General features: G+C 30.3%; 1 protein-coding gene across 2 annotated transcripts; it reads right to left on the reverse strand.

The window, feature by feature from the left end:
• Positions 1-4,719: 4,719 nt before the first annotated feature.
• On the reverse strand, positions 4,720-13,304 carry LOC100809203 (cell division protein FtsY homolog, chloroplastic). 2 transcript variants are annotated; one of them, XM_041016907.1, is made up of 11 exons: positions 12,679-13,304; positions 11,593-11,697; positions 10,938-11,011; positions 10,789-10,847; positions 10,401-10,438; positions 8,343-8,463; positions 8,150-8,218; positions 7,981-8,063; positions 6,846-6,914; positions 5,974-6,036; positions 4,720-5,846 (listed from the first exon to the last, which is right to left on the reverse strand). In XM_041016907.1, exons 1-11 carry the CDS (start codon positions 13,000-13,002, stop codon positions 5,733-5,735), a joined length of 1,119 nt encoding a protein of 372 aa, XP_040872841.1. In that variant the 5' UTR covers positions 13,003-13,304; the 3' UTR covers positions 4,720-5,732. The 2 variants fall into 2 exon arrangements, 1 of the variants encoding a protein (XP_040872841.1); XR_001389131.3 differs by having other exon boundaries at positions 5,829-5,846; positions 7,970-8,063.
• Between the last annotated feature and the right edge of the window lie 3,108 nt (positions 13,305-16,412).

Genomic DNA, 16,412 nt, shown 5'->3' on the forward strand with positions numbered 1-16,412 from the left:
CATACAGTAATGGGGTAAATGATTAGGAGAACTATTGGGGATTTTATATGAAAAATAAAATTGAAGTTGTAACCTAATTTATGAATTCAATATAAAAAAATAATTTACTTTATGATTTAAAAAAAAACTTTAAAGTTGTATTAAAAAATAAAAATTTAATGGTATAAAATTTTACTACTTTAATGTTTAAAAAAAAAAGCTATAACATATATTATGATTTTTTATTCAAAAGTCATAACTCCTATTATCATTTACCTACAAATGAATATTAATTAAAAATCTCCCCAAATGATAATTTTTTTAAAAAAAATGCACCATACTTTTGCCGCATTCATGGCCTATTCCATTTGGCAATAATAGTAAACCAGTACCAGCAGACGTTGCCGCTCTTTATTTTATATATTTAATATTACAGATTAATTTATCTATTTTGCAGGCAAATACCTAAATTTTAATTCCATCTCAATTAACTTTTAAAATTTGTCTATTTCATAAATAATCTCTTCTATTAAATTGGATTTAAATGAATAAAAAAAATCCCAGATGTTTATTTATTTGATATCAACTATTTATTAGTTTTATTTTTAAAATGCATAATGGGTCTATATACAAACATAATTTTATGTAAGGTTTAATTGCTTTAATGGGCTATTAAGTATTATAATTATATAATTTTTAGTTGGATCTTTTAGGCACACTAAATATATAATTTTAGTTCTTAATTCTCAATTATGTCATGTGGATTTCTTATATATTATAAATGAATAAGTCTCTCAAATTTGTTAACTTGATATTTTTTTTGTCTTTAGTTATAAAAATATTTTAATTAATTTATATTTTTTAAGAAAAATAGTTCATCTCATTAAATCAGTCAATTATTTATGATATTATTTTAAAATTATATTTTTTTATCCATTTAATTGGTTCTCATTATTTGGGGAAAGGATATCTATGTAAAGATATGTTAGAAAAAAAAATTAATGGCATCTAATTATTATTTTTTTAAATTATATAAAAGAACAAACAAATTTCTTAAAAAAATTATAATTAAAAACTGAAGGAATATAAAATCTATAGTTTAACAAAAAAAAACTTATTCAAATCAAAATAATTCAAAATCATGTTTTAACTCTTATTTAGCTAACCCAAACATGTAAAAAGAAATTACTTAAAATAATGTTGATACCAAGCATCACCTAATCTTCTTACCAAACAGCATTTTCCTTACATTATTAAAAAGTTGTATTGAGCCTTAGAACGAACGTGCGCGCGCACTTGAAGGCAAGTTTGCAGCGTGGTGTGGGCGACGAGTGACGAGAGAAGGTGTGAGGTTTTATGGCCGCTGTGAAAGCAGGGCAAATTTACTATAGGGGGTTACTTTTAAAAACTATTTACCATTCAGGGTTGTTTTCAAACTTTTAACAATGGGGGTCTGTTTCTCCATGGATGTCACAAGTTAGAATGGCGAGATAGTTATTCCGCCATCTGCAATGGCGAGATAGGAGGTGACATGGCTGGGTGCCGCCATTGTTACAAGCGAGACACAGTCCACGTAGGAAACTGGTTTGATGCCGCCATTGTGACGGGCGAGACGTAGTCCACGTAGGAACCACCATTGCTGCTAGCGAGAACCCTACTGACTTGGCATCCCGTGAGCAGGTCTCGCCTGTCCCATTGGCGAGACAAGTTCTGCCCTAGGCTTGCATGCAGTGTTGCAAGGGTGCAGTGTTGCAGGGGGTAGGTTTCAACCCTAGGCTTGCATGCTGCATTTTTGAACGTTGCTTTTTGAACGTTAGGTGTTGTTGAACGTTGAGCATTTTTGCTTATAAAAAAAATCTTCTTCATAACAACTAACTTACATTTGAAACTCACAGTTCCTCCTCCCCGAAATTGCTAAGCTTCTCTCCTCCTGCAGTGCTATCCTTTGCTTTCTTCTTCAATTTTCGTGTGCTCTTTCTCCTCCATAATTACTGGTAAGTAATTTTTAATTTAATACTTATGTATTCTGTTCAATATTATAAAAAGATTAAGTTAGTTAGTATTAATAGGTATTTTAAGATTAGGTTAGTTAGTTTTAATATGTATTCTATTGTTAATTTTTATGTATTAATAGGTATTCGAAGGTTAGGTTAATTAACATGAAAATATTATTTGGTTAGTTAGTATGAAAATATTATTTGATTATTGTATATATTCTGAGATATTACATGTGTTGTATATGTATGATATTTTAGTTAGACATATTAGTTTTAGTTAGGCACATGTAATATTAGTTTTTGTAATATTAGACACAAGTTAATATTAGTTTTAGGTATATATATCTAAAATTTAGGCACACGTAAATTTTGAGCTTTTGTAATATTAAGCTAAATAATTTTGAGTTTTTGTAATAATATTAGGCTAAACAATTTTGAGTTTTAAATAAATGAGTTGATAAGTTATATTATTTGATTTAGTTAATTTTAGTTTGAATTTTTTTTAAATATATATATATATATATGATAGGGTAGTTTACGTTAGTATATGGTAGGTTTTATTTTTAGTTTGTAGGTTAATATTTTTTGTTTTACGAAATTTACGTTATTAAATATATATTATGAGATATTATATGTGTTATATATGTATGATATTTTAGTTAGACATATTAGCTTTAGTTAGGTACACGTAATATTAACTTTTGTAGTAATATTAGGCTAAACAATTTTGAGTTTTAAATAAATGAGTTCATTAGTTATATTATTTGATTTAGTTATTTTTAGTTTGAATTTTTTTAATATATATATATATATATATATATATATATATATATATATATATATATATATATATATATATATATATATATATATATATATATATATATATATATATATATAGATATATATATATATATAGAGATATATTTATATATATATATATATATATATATATATATATATATATATATATATATATATATATATATATATATATATATATATATATATATATATGATAGGGTAATTTACAAAATTAATACACTTAAATTTGAGCTTCAAATTTTATTCTAACCATAAAATTTATTACTTCAAAATAAAAAATTTGTACATGATAAATAAACAAAACTAAAGAAGGCTTTCTTTAAATAAATACAAAATATGCTTACTATAGAATCAGCAAACTTCAAACGAAAGTCTTTCTTCCTCTCTTCACACTACTTTCTTACTCTCTTCGGTGTCAAATATTGCAAGTGTTGAGTGTCATTGCAAGTGCTCTATTTAAACAAAATTTACACCAAAGCTGAAGCTATCTGCAATGTAAATTTACACGCCATTAAAGTAAAACTGTATGCATGTCACCTCCTACATGCCTAGCCTGAATACCCTAACCTTTAACCTGCAATGCATGTGACCTGCTACATGCTTCTGATTGCCCTAACCAATGCAACAACAATGCCCTAGTCTCCTGCAAAGCAATAACGTGCCCTAGTCTCCTACAAAGCAAGAACGTGCCCTAGCCTAGTAGCCTGAGTCATGGCCAGCTTGGTCTCGCAGGAGCCAATGGCGGGACTGTTCACGTTGGCATGTCCCGCCATTCGTACTGGCGGCATGGGCTCATGGAGGGTATATCGCAAGAGCCAATGACGGGACTGTCCACGTTGGCACATGTCCCGCCATTGGTATTGGCGGCATTAGCTTGCAAGGCTTGTATCGCCATCGTCAATGGCGGCACCCAGCCATGTCACCTCCTATCTCGCCACTGCTGATGGCAGTACAAGCTTCTCGCCAGTTCTTCTGGCGGCATTCATGGCCATAACAGATCCCCTTTGCAAATAGTTTAAAAACAAACTCTCTTTGGTAAATAGTTTTTAAAAGGACCCCCTACAGGTGTGTGCCTCGCCATCGCTGAAAATCTCCAAGGAAGTTAAAAAAAAATCATAGGTGTCTTAAACAAAACGTGTAAGTAAATATCAACAAAAGTCAATAAAATCACAGCACTAGAAGAATCAATCACCAGCCTACTAATTAATCTGATGTCCACAATTGCAGTTGGATGCCTCATACAATAATGACAGTGAAGATTCACATCGACAAGCAATAATGCTACTATACTGTTATGCATTTTAAGATTGTTCTCTAATTAAAAAATCTAACAGGTGGTTTGGCTTGAGAAAAATCATTCTTTTATATCCTGGACAGTGGTGTGTAATGGCCAGCCCCAAAACTGCTATAGCAAGATAGCGGTGTGTAATGTTCAGCAGTTTATGAATATTTTAAAAAAAATAAATAAAGATAGAGGCACAAATTGTCCCGTTTTCAACTAGTATCAATAATAGATTTATAGTTTGTAGTAATCATGTATTTATTGGAAAACAGCAGGAATGTAATGTTACTTTTTTTCTTTTCTTTTTGCACTTTCGTTTTGAGCTTGAATCGCAGGAGGTGGAACTACTTTCACTTGTTGCAAAACGAATGACCAACAATTGCATTGTTTTGGTTTTACAAGTTAATAATGCTGAAGTTTGGTCCCTTCACAAGCACCATATTTATTGAACATAGTAAGCTTTGATTCCAAATATTCCTCATACAAGATAGGGAAAATTCCTATGGTATAAAACTTAATATGCTGCAAGTTAAACATTGTTTCATACATGACTTTTGATGTGTTGTGCACGAATGCACAAATTTGAATGGGTTCAAATGAAGAGCGTTCATGGCTATGTATGTACGACACAGTAGGTTAACCTCGTTGAGAGGTCGAAGAAATAAAAATAGTTGTCATTAATCAGATGTTGACAGACAATGGAGCAATGTATTTACATTTTCCTTAAGTATCATCTATATGCACACCACAATAAAATCCTTCTGTTCATAAACAGGAGTGATTATAAACCCTACGTCTCATTTGCATTGTCAGAAACTTTCAGACACAGCATGCAAAAGGAAGATTGTATACACTCAGCGTTCCTCAAAAGCAACAACAGCTCTGCACCTCAAAATCATGTACACTTATTCGCAATGCTTGGCCCTTCCCAATAACGGTTTCCATAATAAAGTGCCATCTTTCCTGTTGACCAGGTGTTGCTCTGAATGTTCATGTCAAGCTGTTTTTGCTAACAAATGATTCCGAATAGTTACATACTTACATAAACAACAATGTCAGAAGAACAGATTCAAAGTTGAAACGACAAATATGCAAGTAACCCAAAATAGTAACAAACTAATAATCCATTTTTTTGGGGTTTTTCATTCAGAAACTGAATCAAAGGCCTATAACTCCAAGCTTACCCCATCCCTGCACCCCAAGTGGCTATTGGAAATATTTTAAATTGACTTAATTTCACTTTTAGTCCTTCAATTTTCTCAATTTTGCGGATTTCTTCCATTTTGCTTTTACAGATTTAATCCCTCTATTATTTTAAGTGTGCAACTTTAGTCCGTCTGTTAACTTGACATCCAATATTTAGTAGAAATATTGATGTGGCACTTTAGTGCACTGTCATGTCATCATTTCTGTTAAACACAGAATGTTAAGGTAACATATGGACCAAAATTGTACTATAAAATAGTGGTGGATCAAATTGGTGGGAAAAAAATGGAGGGATGAAATTCGTGAAATTGAAAAAGTAAAGAAGGAGAACATTTTGTAGGTGACATTTTAACTGCAATTATGTATGAAAAGAATTCAAAATCATATTTGAAAGGAATGAAAAGGACAAGTCATGATGTACATACCAAACCCACAATATTGGTTTAAATAAAAATGGCATTCACAAAGGACTCCGCATCAAAGGGTTGAAGGTCTTCAACACCTTCACCAACACCCACAAATTTTACAGGGATTCCAAGCTCATCAACCACACTGACCTGCCAACATAAATTAGTCCTGACAATGATCACCCCAGCTACGGAAAGTACTACCAATAATGAAAACTTATTCATCCAAAAACTATTAAATATTCATTAAGAGAGGAAAAAAAAATGAAGAGAATACCACACAGCCACCTCTAGCAGAACCATCCAGTTTGGTCAAAATTAAACCAGTAACACCCACAACCTGTCTCAAGTTCAAAGGATTCAGAGTCAACAAATTCAATAAAAGTTGACAGCAAGTTAATACAGAACCATGAGGCAACCATAATACTAATACTAATTACTAAATAATGGAATATTAAGGGCAAGAATATCTAAATTATGCAAAGCAATGGATAATAAGACTTTGAGAATGAGAAACTCGAAATTCAGCACCACCATACCTGCAAACTAAACATATTTGTGACTGACCATTCATTTGGCTGCAGTATGCTTGATAACGGAATAAACCTCTAAACATTCATTCCCTTACTGATATTGTCTTTTTAAAATATGAATTATGCTTCGTTTTCAATTTTTTCCCTCTATCCCCATCTCAGGGCCTGTTTTTGCTTTCTTTTCTTTCCAGGTTGAGCTGTTCACTGCATCTATTGTACCAGTTGCAAGATTTGATCTAGAATTGTTTTACCATCTCTTCCCATTGTCTATCTCAATTTTAATATTGAAATGTGATCTTTAGTTTCAAAGATCCAATTCCCATCCCAAAGAAGCAAGGGGTGAGGTGCGTGGATAACTATGGTAGGTGACCCTTTGGATTAATTTTGGATATGCTTTGATACCATCTTATGAATGTAGGTTTGGACCTAATTCAACCCCAAAAGCAAGATCAGGAGGTGAGGGTTGTCCCTCACTTGTATACTCTAACTTGGTTTTATTTGCAGCCGATGTGGGACTTGGGTTTTTCCGAATAGATAGCAGGGATTCAAGAAAATTAAATAACAATTTCCCCAAACTCAACAAATACACAATTTAAAAGGCATTAATAGAACTTACATCATTGAATTCTCTTGCTTGTGGCAACATATTCAAACCGGTAGTCCCATCCAGAACCAGTAGGATCTCCTGCAATCATAGTCATTCATGTTTTTTTTATAAGCACTACCTTCATTTTATGTTTTTTTAATAAGCACCCCCATTTTATGTTTTAGATGTATGTGTGGACACATGTATGTACGAGAGAGAAATGGAAAACAAATTCAGCGAAAGACATTTTTCCTTTGCAAACTCCTCCACATACATCATTACTAAACTACAAAGAGAACTAAGGACAAATAAATAAGTACTACCTAACAAATACACAGTAGTTATATTAAAAGATGCTAAAGAATGATGATAATAATAAAAATAATTCATAATTTCATATACAGTAACAGAAGATAGTCTAATCTATTGTACTAAAATTTGCTGCAACAGCGGGAAACAAATGACATAGATGTAGTTCACTTATGGAATAAATTTCTGCCATGCTGCAAAAAATTCATTAGCTCATAGATAGCAAAGAGAAAATAAAATAATTTAAAATAATTTTTCTCAAACATTAAGAATAGGAAGTGACTTGAACAAAAGATAAACGGAAAGCTAACACTGCCCTCTCTTCTGCACATGTGGACTAATTCATCAAAAGACTAAGAATATGCATCCCCAACCATTTCATTTTTTTTAAACCACTAAGAATTGTTCACTGCTTGTTCTAGTCTTCACTAACAATGTTTTTGCCCCAAGCAGATTCTCTCATTTCTATGACTATGAAAGCCCTCACCCACAACACATGAAAACCTACAACCAGGTAAGAAAGAAGTCCCCAAATACAGAGGTGTTAACAGAGAACAAAGGTAGGTGTATTCATATAAAACATTGACACCATCTGGACAAAAACAGACAAAAGCAAAATAGCATTCACATTATAATGATTCATCAACTCCCACCTAGAAGTCTAAAAGCTTAATCCTCCGAAAATTGTCAGAAAATCAAAATGGAAGATAAAAACAATGAAACATTTTTAAGCCATTAAACTGGTGGTGGTTACAAAAACAAGCATAGTATGATCTAGTGCTCAGCAATTCCCAAACATTTACCTGCAGCAAGATGAGTAAGTTGAGAGGAAAAAGAGTAAAAACCTTGAGCTTACATTAGGTGCGCCAGGAATGACCTTAGCAACAGATTTTTTACAGGAAATCAACTCTTCCATTAAGCTGTAATTAGTGTGTAAACCTGAGAACATAACATGAACCCAATGCTAATAATATGTAGGTAGGTAAATAAAAGACAAAACAGCTAGGTAAAATTTCTGTACTTACGCCCAGATGTATCACATAATACAATATCAAAACCTAGCTCTTTTCCCTTTTTTACAGCCTGTGAAAGCACTACAAGTAATACAGCAGGTACAAAATTTAGTATCCACCACAACAAATAATCCAATTATAGATGCTATAAAATTTGAAAGTGATAAATTGCAGATGCATGAGAAAAATTTAATTCCATTTGTACCTGATGATGCTTTTGCTTTCTCTGATTCAGCCACAACAATCTCACACCCAGTCCGTCCGGCCCATATTTCCAACTGATCACTAGCAGCTGCTCTAAATGTATCACCAGCAGCCATCAATATCTGGTAGATTTTTAAAAATGAGAACAGAAGACCAACACAAAATTTATATCCTAAAATGTGAAGCATAAATATGTGACAGAAGGAAATACGATACAACCATAGATATTACAGCTCAAACACAAGAACAACAAAATCCATCAATTCCTTTTAACCTTGAAACAAAAAATTGGTTTTAAAATTCTCTGGCACCCAATACATAAACAATATCTTCTAATTTTAGGAAATGTAGACCAGGTAATTTTAATGTGTTCTCTTCTCTGAATAAAAAGAGGGTAATCCTTGGGGCAATGGTAAAGTTGCTGCCTTGTGGCCAGGGGGTCATGGATTTGAATCTTGGATGATTAGACTATGCTTGCCTTGTGGCCAGGGGCAATGGTTTGGATATTTAGACTTTGCTTGCCTTATAATTTGCTTGACTTATGCTGTGATTGATTAAGATTGTGGATGGTTGAAGCTACCTGCTCTGAATAGTTTCTGGTTTTGTTCTTTTCTCCAATCGTTTTGGCTTTTTGATGTTGCCAAAGGGGGAGAGAATCTAAGGGTAGATTTTATCTAAAAACTAGGCCATAAATTCCAATCTTAAGGGGAGTAAGGATGAGTGCAGGCATTACAAATTGTATATCGTTTATCTTGTTTTCAGATTGTTGTCTTCATCAAAAAGAGGAAGATTGTAGAAGCATATGTTGTATGAAGCTTTTGATGATGCCAAAGATTAAAGCTATTCAAGATTGATCAAAGTCAAGATCAAGTATTCAAGAGAAACGATTAACAATTAGTTCATTGTATGTTAAAAGAATCCCTTAAAAGAGACTACAAAGGTTTCACCTTAGGTTAATTCTTCAAAACATCTTACAAAAGTTTTTAAGTAAAACTCTGTTTTTGAAAATATGATTTTTTCTCTGGTAATCGATTACCAGAAGCAAAAATAAGTTTTAAAAAGTTTTAGAAAACATTTGAATTTGAATTTTGAATGTGTAATCGATTACAAAGAGATTTACTAAAGGCAAAACTGTTTTTAGACAGCTTTCACAAAGTTTTGAATTTAAATTTTAAATCTGTAATCGATTACAACAATTGTGTAATCGATTACCAATCACGAAATTTTGATTTAAATCTGAAGAGTCATAACTCTTCAAAAATTAGCACATATCTGTAATTGAAAGGCCACCAAAGTCACACAAGTTTTTGAAAGGCCACCAAAGACCTATAAATAAGTGACTTGGGTTCGAAATTCTTTAGAGTTTTTCAGAACAATAATTGTCCTGTCCTCTCAAAAGAAACCCTTGGCCAAACACTTGCAAAATCCATAAGGATTCTGATAAGATCTTCATCTTGTAACATTCTTCTCTGGAGGAGAGAAATATTCTTCTTGCTCTAAAGCAAATAATTGTTGTTCAAGAGACAGTGGGTATCTTGAGTTGTAAAGATCTCTAAACACAAGGGAAAGGTATCCGTGTGTGATTCAAACATTGTAAAAGGATTTTACAAGTTTGTGAAAATCTCAAGCGGGTTGCTTGAGGAGGACTGGACGTAGGCACAGGGCGTGGCCGAACGAGTATAAAAATTGAGTTTGTATTTCTCTCTTCCCTAAACTTCTTTAATTTAGTGTATTTTATTTTTGCTTTGCTTATTTTTAAAGAAGTTTCTATTGAATTGCTCTTTACTTAATTCATATTAAGTGTGCATATTCTATTTCAAGAGAGAATTAAAATTTGATTAAGGGAAAATTTTTAAACTTAATTAAAAAACATGTGTAGTTTGGGAAAAGATAGGAGAGAGAAGGTGTAGTTTGGGAAAAAAAACCTAAACCGGCAGGTTTAACTGTCTAGATTTCTACACCAATTGAAGCTTCAGCTAAATGGGACTTCCTGTTGACCAACAAACAGCTGGAGATCCAAATCATGAACCAAAGTAACACTCAAATAATATAATCTAACCTTAGCCCCTTCATTCTTCAATCTATAGGCCAGCTTTCCTGCAAATAAAAGCTGATCAAGTTGGCATGGTTTTGGATATCTAAACTGCCAAAAACAATTTCATTGCTTATTGGAAGAGGGAAGAAGGGTTCCACCAAAGTTTAAGAATTTATAATCTATGTATAATACTAATAATAGTTTTGGTGATCTATATTTTTTTTCCTTTTTTCATAATTTTCTGTCCTCAATCAACACAATATAACCTTTGTAGCATTTTAGATTATTCATTAACTCTAAAAAAAATAAATCTCTCCAGGGACATAAAGAAAGACAGAAAAAACTGAATGCTGTCTCAATATTTCATTGCTCAGCAAAGAATGGAATCAACACCTTAAAGTCTTTTTCTTACCCAAAGATGTAGTCTTCCCTCCACCGTTAACACCAACTATCATTATTACAGCTGGCTTCCTGAGGACAACAAAATTTAACTCAATATAAAGCAGAAAAGTGAACTCAATAAAATTTATTGACTCGTAACAAAGTAGAAAATGCTCACACCTGTATCCAAGTTGAAGTTCAGTTTTACTCCCCTTGGAGGTTAATAATTCCAAAACATTCCTCTTCAGTGCTTCCTAAAGCAGTTCAAATTAATGCATAACACATTCCATATCATAAAATTAGAAATTGCCTGTTATATTAAATAACATGATAGAACAAGGGGAGGATGGTTTCAGTAATTAGTTCTATCCATGTTCAGACCCAAAACAACAACCAATAAACAAGCATATCAAACATTCTTAAACTCCAGGATAGAAAGAAATCAAAATTTCAAACTGGCTAAAGAAACAAAAATAGAAAATTATAAGTAAAGCATTTTTGGTACTAAAAGTATGCCCTTCAAATAATTAGAAACATTTAATAAAGGATTATCCTCTAAGATATTAAATGTCCCATAACCAATATTTAGACTCATATGCAAGACCAAAATTTTCATTATTCAACATGTTTGATTCAGCCATTTTTTGAAATTGTAATCACTTTAATTTTTCAAAAACTTTTTACCTCCAAATTAAGCTAATCCATACACACAACTAACAAACTCCTAAGCACGTGCTAAACTACAACAATATAACCTTGAGTCCACATTTTATGCGATTTACCCATTAAAATTCAAAGATTCTCTTCTATTCCGTGTTCAATTGATATTTTATACCTTTATCTCATTCCCTGATTTAAGCTTCCCTGAAAATATATCCTCGCGCAAATTCTCCACTATTTTAATAGTGATTCTTGGACCAAAATCAGACACTAAAAGAGCCTGCAATAAACCAACAAACAAATAAATAATTTAATTAAAATGCAATGATTTGAATAATGTAAAAATGGTTACACTAGTAATTTGTGAAAATTAAACTCGTAAATAAAATAATTTAATTACCATAAACACCTATTTACCATGCATGTTAAGATTCTTGAGTTTTATAATGTTACTTTAAAAATAATATTTACGGTTATTTTTTTTGTATGAGATAAATCCTGCAGGAGAGTTGATTTTGGTTGAGCCGAGCAGTAGTGGCAGAGTGTGTTTGGATAGCTACCAGAATCAATTGTAGCCCACAAAATCACGATGAAAAATGGAAAAAATGGAAGCAACTATTTATTGCTTTGACATTCAACACGGAATTGGATTTGATTCTGGGAAAATTGAATCTAATCCACACCCTATAACACTACTACAAACAACAAAGTTAAGTTTTCTCTCCAAGTGTTCAATGCAACTGACCACGTGCCAGTTAATTCATGATTTGTTTGATCAATTTTTCCATAAATACTCAGAGAGAAAAAATAAGAAGCAAAAATGAAATAAATTTCTCATAAGTTATAATTAGCTTATGCATGAGCTTAAAAATAAGCTCTTGGAGAAGCTAATGAGTTAGTTTGTTTAAAACTAAAAAAGAAAGTGTTTTTTTTTAAATATACTCTTTTTTTAACGAATAAATTTAAATCAACTAACAAATTCTAGAGCTTTTACAAATTAACATGCGTGCCTAAGCTAAAACTAGCTTATGAAAAAACTTTTTTCATTTTCATTTTCATTTTTTCTTCTTTTTTGTTTAGCTTATGAAAAAACTTTTTTCATTTTCATTTTTTTTTCTTTTTTCTTTCTCCTTTTAAGTGGTTACATAAAATTTTATCCAAACATCTTCGGGCCAGTGTTATATATATTTAAGATAATTTGAGTGTACGAAAATTAAATAAAATAAAAAACTCAAGAGTTTAGAAATGAATAAGAGGGAACCTCTTCGAGTTCGTCGAGGACCCGATCGGTGTCGGCGAGGTTCCAATAGAGGAGAAGCTCGTCGATGACGGCGAGGTTGCTGCGGGTCTTGGAGAATCCCGAGAAAAGCTTCTCCACGTCGCTCTTCGCCTTCTCCTTTATCAACCGCCCTAGTTTCGTGAAGAACCCGGTCTGACCGGCCGAGCACCTGAACCGAGTCGAACGGGTTCGGGAATGAGAGGTTCCGGTTCGGGGAGCGACGTTGAAGAGGAAGAATTGGGGATTGGACGAAGAAGGTCGCAAGATGACGGAGAAGCTCGCGAATGAAGCAGAAGTGGTGGCCATTTCTGCTACTGCTGCTAAGTGCCTCCGCAGTTCGATGAAGAAGAAGAAGAAGATAATGTGAGCAAAAGTGACGTCGTTTTGAAACAAATCTTAAAACGCCGTCGTTGTAGTAGCGTGTGGTTTAGTAGGGAACACTTTTTAACAATTAAAAAATACATAATTTGATTTTGTATTTAAAGTATTTAATTATGAGAAAAATAGAATGGAGCAAAATTCAAATTGATGGTGTTGAATTTTGAAAATGGTCCTTCATATTTGCCCCCAAAATAAAATTGTATAATAATATTATTTTTGTTCCTATAAGAAATAATTTCCTAATTCATCGATATTAGTAAAATTGACTTTTGTTTTTTTTATATATATCAAAAAAATATTATTTAAAAGCTTTATGATGAAATGAAGAAAAAAATTATAATTTAATAAGTAAATAAAATAATAAATATATTAATTTTATTAACATCAAATTTTATTGTTGATTTAAAACATATACAAGCCATAAATTTTGTATTGAGAAAGCAAATGCTGATTATATTAGAAATATAATTTTTTAATAATTATTTTACCCTTCTAGTAAAAACTTACAATTTTTTTATGTTTAAAATCAGTGTAAAGGATATGTTAATAGTTTACTAACAAATTCTTAGCATAGATAGAATTATCTTTTGTATAAAGATATATGCAAAAAAAAAGAATATATATATATATATAAACGAAATAATCCTTTAAGTTTTTTTGAAGTCTCTTTTTATTTTATTTACGCAAAAAAGATTAGGATAAGAAAAAAAAAAGGTGACCCCTTTTTCTTTTTGTCTTATATTTATATTTATGAAGAGATAATTTATAACAATTTTAAAAATAACATGCATAATTCTTTCGTAATGATGAGAAAATTATTGATAATTTGAAAAGAGTATTTTATGGAAGAGTATTTTAAAGGATAAGATCAATTTAGAAATATTTTTGTATTGTATATATAATACAATTTTGTGTCTTGTACATGTGTTAAATTTTCAATTTATATTTTTAATGTATTTCTCAATCATTTTTAAATTTTATATATAACCATATTTTAGTATATATGCATATAAATATTTAAAAGATATATTAACATAGTTATATATATATATATATATATATATATATATATATATATATATATATATATATATTATACTATTTTGATTTATATAAATATTTGTTTCTAAAAATATTATCTTATAAATATATTTGCATTTGTATATAGTTTATATTTATATTTAGATATATAGAAAATTTTAAAAATAAATGTCAGTAATAAAAAAATATTATATTTTATAATTATTCAATATTTTAAAACATATTTCCATTAAAGAGAGAGAAAAAATGACTAGTATGAATAAATAATATTATATAAAACATTTATTTCTTCTTTGTGACACTACCCTGTGCACTATTCCTTCAAGCAATGGAAGAGAGTATGAATATTATTACTTTGGAAACCTAACATAAACCCTTCGCTGCCATAACCTTTGTTGGCAAAATTGTGTCTCTCTCTTTTTCTTTTAAGATATTCTTCATTCCTTTAAAATTTTGTTTCTTCAATCATGTAAATTTATGATAATTTTTTCTCTAACCTAAATTTATGTTAGTTTCAACAAATTTGTCCCACAATGCACATTCAGTTACTGTTCCCCCCCTCTCTATCTTAGTCTCATACTTCGTAAATTTGTGCTTTACTTATTTCTATTTTCAACATATTTTAATTGAATTGTACTTATATTTAAATCTCTTAAAAGAAAAATGAAAACTTGACTGATAATCTCTTAAATCAGAACCAAGAAATATAAAAATGCACATCATCTATTTTTATAGCATATATTTAATTAGATTGTCTTGATATTACCTATTCACAACAAATAGACAAAAAAATCCTAATATTTATAATTGCAAGCATAATGTTTATAGCGTGATTGAAGTAATAATATAACATATATGAAACGTATGTAACCAACAGTGGTAAAAGGAAAACATCAAATTTGGATGAAAGTGTATTTTAGATTATAAATTTAACAAAACGGTTAAAGTGTGTAGTACAACACAATAATGCTAAAATTTATAAGCATGGAGTTTTAAAAAATACTTGTATTTGTGAGTGAAACAAGCATCTAACGATAAGACAATACATGTATTCACAACAAATTTAATAAAATTGTCACACTCTGCCAACAAAACCCTCGAAACCAAAACTAAATCCTGATCCTGGTATAAAAATAAAAATCTCGTTTGTATCATTTTAAATTTAATATAATTTATATTTTTTTTAAAAAAAAAAAAAACAAAAGCCTATAAAGGGTGCTTGCAGTCTACGAGGAACATCGAACATCGACATCTTTTAGATGGATGGTATCAAATAAAAAATTATTTACAAAAAAATATAATGAACTTGTACAGTTAATGAAAACAACTAATTTCCTATACATATAATTAGCCTTTTAAGTCTCTAATTCACACCAAAACCTTCCTCATTAAAACAAATATTTTAATGGCCATTAAATTGGTTGATTATAATTTTTCTCCTTATCATCATTGTTCCACTCAAATAAGAGATATCAAGACCTTATGGAGAGATTAAAACTAACCATATATTTTGAGAAGTCAATTGCAATTAGATTTGCTGATGGTTTTTTCAAGACTACGAAACATTTTCCCCCTAATTCTCCATTATTCAGAAGGATGCTTATAAGGTCTTTTTTTTTTCCGAAAAGTGATTTTTTTGTACTTTTGGTCTTTATTTTATTTATTTAAAACAAAAGAACAAAAATGTATCCTTATTCTTTGGAACTATGAATTTTTTTTAAATCTCTTTTTTTTTGCTTCAGTAAAAAAAAAAGATCATATCCCAGCCTATTGTTTTTTCATTGATGTTTATACAAAAAAGTTATAACCTTTTAATTTTCAAAAGAAAAAACAATTGCAAAAGAAAACTATCTTAAGGAAATGATTTTTATTTAATAATTTTAAATATAAAAGTAAATTAAGAACTCAAACTACATGAAGTTTGAAAAAAAAAGCAGTTTTAGACATATTTGCTTTAACAAAATATTTATTTAAATAAACATAAATTAACCCTTAAAATTCTATGAATATTTTACACCTATATCATAATAAAAAAAATATAATTACATGGATACATTTCCTATAATTTTTTTATGCGTAGTTTTTTTATGATTCGATGCGTACGCTTCCTATAATTTTAAAGTTATTTTCTTAACCATCAACTCTATGAAATTAAAGTAAAAAAATTAATTAAAAATGACTCAAATTAATGATTTTTTTAAATCAAGAAGTAAAATATTCAACTTATATAAGTTTCGAGAACTAATTAAAAATACTCCAATATTAATTATAAAACGTTACTTTATTTTCCTGTT

This window comes from Glycine max, chromosome 7, assembly GCF_000004515.6.
Source record: "Glycine max cultivar Williams 82 chromosome 7, Glycine_max_v4.0, whole genome shotgun sequence".
Taxonomy (NCBI): domain Eukaryota; kingdom Viridiplantae; phylum Streptophyta; class Magnoliopsida; order Fabales; family Fabaceae; genus Glycine; species Glycine max.